Source organism: Geospiza fortis, unplaced genomic scaffold, assembly GCF_000277835.1.
Source record: "Geospiza fortis unplaced genomic scaffold, GeoFor_1.0 scaffold157, whole genome shotgun sequence".
NCBI classification, from domain to species: domain Eukaryota; kingdom Metazoa; phylum Chordata; class Aves; order Passeriformes; family Thraupidae; genus Geospiza; species Geospiza fortis.
This window is the reverse complement of record NW_005054314.1, coordinates 1374302-1378166: the sequence shown is the minus strand read 5'-3', so window position 1 is coordinate 1378166 and position 3865 is coordinate 1374302. Positions and strand designations below refer to the sequence as shown.

General features: G+C 43.0%; 2 protein-coding genes across 2 annotated transcripts in view; one reads left to right on the top strand and one right to left on the bottom strand.

The window, feature by feature from the left end:
• Nucleotides 1–1958, top strand: part of NKAP (NFKB activating protein) — a 9001-nt gene extending 7043 nt beyond the window's left edge. Inside the window, exon 9 of the mRNA XM_031056106.1 lies at nt 923–1958. Coding sequence (XP_030911966.1) covers nt 923–1097 — 175 coding nt within the window. The 3' untranslated portion in view covers nt 1098–1958. The remainder of the gene's footprint in view (nt 1–922) is intronic.
• Nucleotides 1959–2502: 544 nt separating this feature from the next.
• AKAP14 (A-kinase anchoring protein 14) overlaps nt 2503–3865 on the bottom strand; it is a 2338-nt gene continuing 975 nt past the window's right edge. Inside the window, exons 5-6 of the mRNA XM_031056108.1 lie at nt 2958–3010; nt 2503–2614 (exon numbers count right to left, since the gene is read on the bottom strand). Coding sequence (XP_030911968.1) covers nt 2527–2614; nt 2958–3010 — 141 coding nt within the window. The 3' untranslated portion in view covers nt 2503–2526. The remainder of the gene's footprint in view (nt 2615–2957; nt 3011–3865) is intronic.

The following is a 3865-nucleotide window of genomic DNA, read 5'->3' as shown; positions in this document are numbered from 1 at the left end:
CAGGAATCTCACTTAAATTTTGGTGAAACAGCAGCTGACATCTGGGGGTAGGGGAGGCTTCTGGCTGACTGCCTGAGAACAGACATCCCCAGAAGTCAGTTCCTTGCTCTGTCACACTCCTTCCTGGGAAGGTTAGTGTGCAGTTTGGATTATCTAGTTTAGATACCTGTTTTGCCAGTTGGCATGATCAGCACAAAAGATTCAGATACCAACTTTAAGGACTAAGTATAATTTGCTACAGTGCAAAAATGCAAAGAATTACAAAGGATAAGCTAAGTAATGCACCTAATCATTACTGCAAAAGATTGCCTAGAGTGATTAAGAAAGATACATCACCAGTTACCCTAATACTTTACCATCATCCAGGTCTGCACATGAGCTGGGAGCCCCAGTCACAGCAAAGGATTGGAGAACCATTCCTGGGAATTCCTACATGGTGTGTCCACCTGTAGACAAGGCCTCCATCTTTACTGTGGGAGGGCTCAGCTATTAGACTGTAGAATAAACAAGCTTACACAACTTCTAGTGCAGGAACATTTGGTTTCATCCTCCTCTTGGGTTCCACCCAAAGCCTGGCCAGGACTCGAGGAGGAACCAAGGGAGCTGGCTTTGATCATATACCTTCAAACAAGGCCAGATGCCTGATTTCATGCCTTTTTCTGGCTTCTAAATGCAGAAAGACAAGTATATTCTTATCACACTACATATTTCACTAATGATCATGGATATTACCTTAGTGAGTGGACACAAATATAACATTTTGTTGGAAGGTTCATCTAGAGGACAGCTTTGGCTCAGGACCTGTTACCTCAGTACCTTTATTTAAAGCCCTTGAACACATTCAGGGCAGTGGATGGCTGGAAGCTGTGCCAGGGCACTGACAGCCCCTGCTGATGCTGATGCACCCCTGTTCCCCCCACAGACACCGGCGCATGGAGGCTGTGCGGCTGCGGAAAGAGAACCAGATCTACAGCGCAGATGAAAAGAGAGCTCTGGCATCCTTCAACCAGGAGGAGAGGAGGAAACGAGAGAATAAGATCCTTGCAAGCTTTCGAGAGATGGTCTACAGAAAGACTAAAGGCAAAGAGGAAAAATAATGCTTCATTTGAGCTGCACACCATAGCTTGCACTGCGTGGCAGCTAGCACAGTCCAGCTGTGATTTGAAGAAAGCTGCAGGTGCTGCAGCACCTTTCACCCAACAGGGCCAAGCTCAGGAGTGGATTACTTGTGTCGAGGAAACAGAGTTTTTTTCATCAGATTGTCTTGGATGGTTTGTTTACCATCTACAAGGAATCCCTGTAAAGAGAAAGGATACAAGGCAGGAACAGGTGGGGAAGATTAGAGGTGTCTTTGTTCTGCACTCGCTTTGAATCCAACAAGCCAAAGGATCCCATGGGAAGGTTTTGTTACCTAAAGTCAATAAGTGTGATTTTTTTATTCCATTTATTTTAATTAATCATAGGATCATTTATCTTGGGAAAGACCTTTAACAAACTACTACCACCAGTAGCAAAAATGAAGGAATTCCTGAGTTCCTGTTTTAAGATCCAGGACAGTCCACTATTTTTTCACAAGTCTTTTAAATTTAGGTTTTTCCTCAAAACAGTTTAGTTTGGTTTGTGATTCAAACCAGACATGTACATATTTGTAAATGAGTTTGTAATTTAATAAAGATGGGCTTCAGTTACTTTAGAGCAAGCAGATGGCAACTGAGGTGTAAAGTAACAGTAGTAGGAGGGTCTGATCTTCAATCACTGAAACACATGGTGAAGAACTGAGTTGCTTGCTTCTTTTTCTCCTATGTTATACATAGGCATCAGTGCAGTGAGCTGCAGTGATTGGAACCCCTGGATGTACGCAGGTGGGAACAAGGATGTATCTTTCAATTTATTTGAAATGTTTTTGTTTATGGAAGTGTTCTAGATTAAACCCTTGTTTTAACTCCTGTAGTATTTTACTTTGGTCTGTTTCAGCAGTATTACATGGCTTGCTTTAAACTCTGTGCTTGGAGGCTTTGCTCAGGCAGTGCTTATGTGGTGGTTATCTTTGATTCGACTGCCTATTTCCAAACATATCTCCTAGAACTTCTTTTTCTCAAATGTTTTTAAAACAAAATGGTTTTGAGAGATGGGTTGGGTTTTTTTTTTTGTTCTCCTAATTTATTTATTTTTCCTCTACATCTAGCAACAGAGACATCTTGTATATTTATATCAAGAAAATAAAAGTCCTAAAGTCCTATAATGTTTTTCCTGGAGTTCCACAGACCTGGCGCTCACAAACAGCAAATCCTGCCCAGCTACCTCTTCCCATTCACACTCTGGAACCTGGTTACATCCTGCTGTCCCCACCTGCCCGGGACTGTCATACACAGCCAGCTGCCACGGCAGGGCATAGATGATTTTGCACAGGTTCAATGCTTCTTATCTATCCACAAAATAGAAATGCTGCTAAGGAAGAGCTTTTTCTCCCATCATGTTTATTTGGTTCTCCACAACAGAGGACTGGTAATGGTGAATTGGAGCTGCTCATCGGGAAGCAAGTCTTTCTGCACACAGTACTTTATTTTCAATTATGTCCTGAAGCCACTTTTCTCTAAACTCACACTGTTCTGGCCTAGAGAATGGAATAAAAAGAAGATAGATTGTAAGCATAATACTGAATCCAAGTTTGGCCAGGTGAGAGCTGGCCTTTAATCCACCATGTAAGGCTATCTGCTGCAATAAAGACCCCCACCTAGACCCATGTAAAGCAGGACAAATTTCTGAGAATGCAGATGCCCACAGGGTAGCTATTCATGCCTCTGGGGGTGAGGCTAGTGATAAGTAGGGTCATTTCATGGAGCAAGGTTTTGACAGCTTCCACTCCTCTCCTATTACTGCAAACTTATTTACATCGAGCTCCCTGTTTGTTTTTGGAATGGAAAACCTTGCTAAAACAGAAGAGTAATAACATTTACCTCCGAATCAGCCTGCTGGACTCCAGTCGGTAGAACACCTCCACAGGTGCAGTCTGCAACACAGCAGAGACAGGGCAGAGGCCAGGTACAGCCCCTCAAAAAGCAGACATTGTAATTAAGTGAGAGATACTATTTACTTTAACCTGGATATTTGGTTGAGGCAGAAGAGAAGATGCTGCTCAGGGACGGCTGGACATTGGTTGGCGAGTGGTGAGTAATTGTTTTCATTTGCACCACTTGTCTTTCATAGTGGTTTTTTCTCTGTTTTTATTTCCCCCAATTTGTTACTGTTCTATTTATTTTTTAATATTATTACACTCTTTTTACACTTTCAATTCTCTCCCCCATCCCATGGTGGTGGGGAAGGAGTGAGCAAGCAGCTCTGTGATGCTTAGTTGCCAGCTGGGGTTAAACCACAGAATATTATTTGGGGATCCATAGCTGTTAAGTAAAAACACTAAGGTTCAGTATGACTTAAGCCTGGAGGTAAGAAGTCTACTCAATGCAATTTATTTCATTTTTTTCTCTTGAGTTGCAAGAGTTCATTGTACAGGTGCAAACTTCAAGCTGATCAGGAAAGGGATTCTGAGACAGCTTGAAGAGTGAAGTGCCACTCCCTCTCTACTGAGCCCTCATTCTGTAACTCACCTCTACTCAGCCCTTCTTACAGCTGCCCAGAACAATTGTGGCTTGGAAAGGGAAGAGGGTAAGAGCAGGAAAGCAGATGTAGGATCCTGCCAGATTCTGTCAGTCAATGATTTGGGAACTAACCCAGCCTCCTGCTCTGTGCCTTGCTCCTGTTGCCAACCACTGCCATGTTTCTATTAGGCCACATCTAAACCTCCTGCTATTGTTCTGGCAATGTCCAGGCCTTGTCAGCATCTTCACAAGATCTGCTGGCTCCTCAC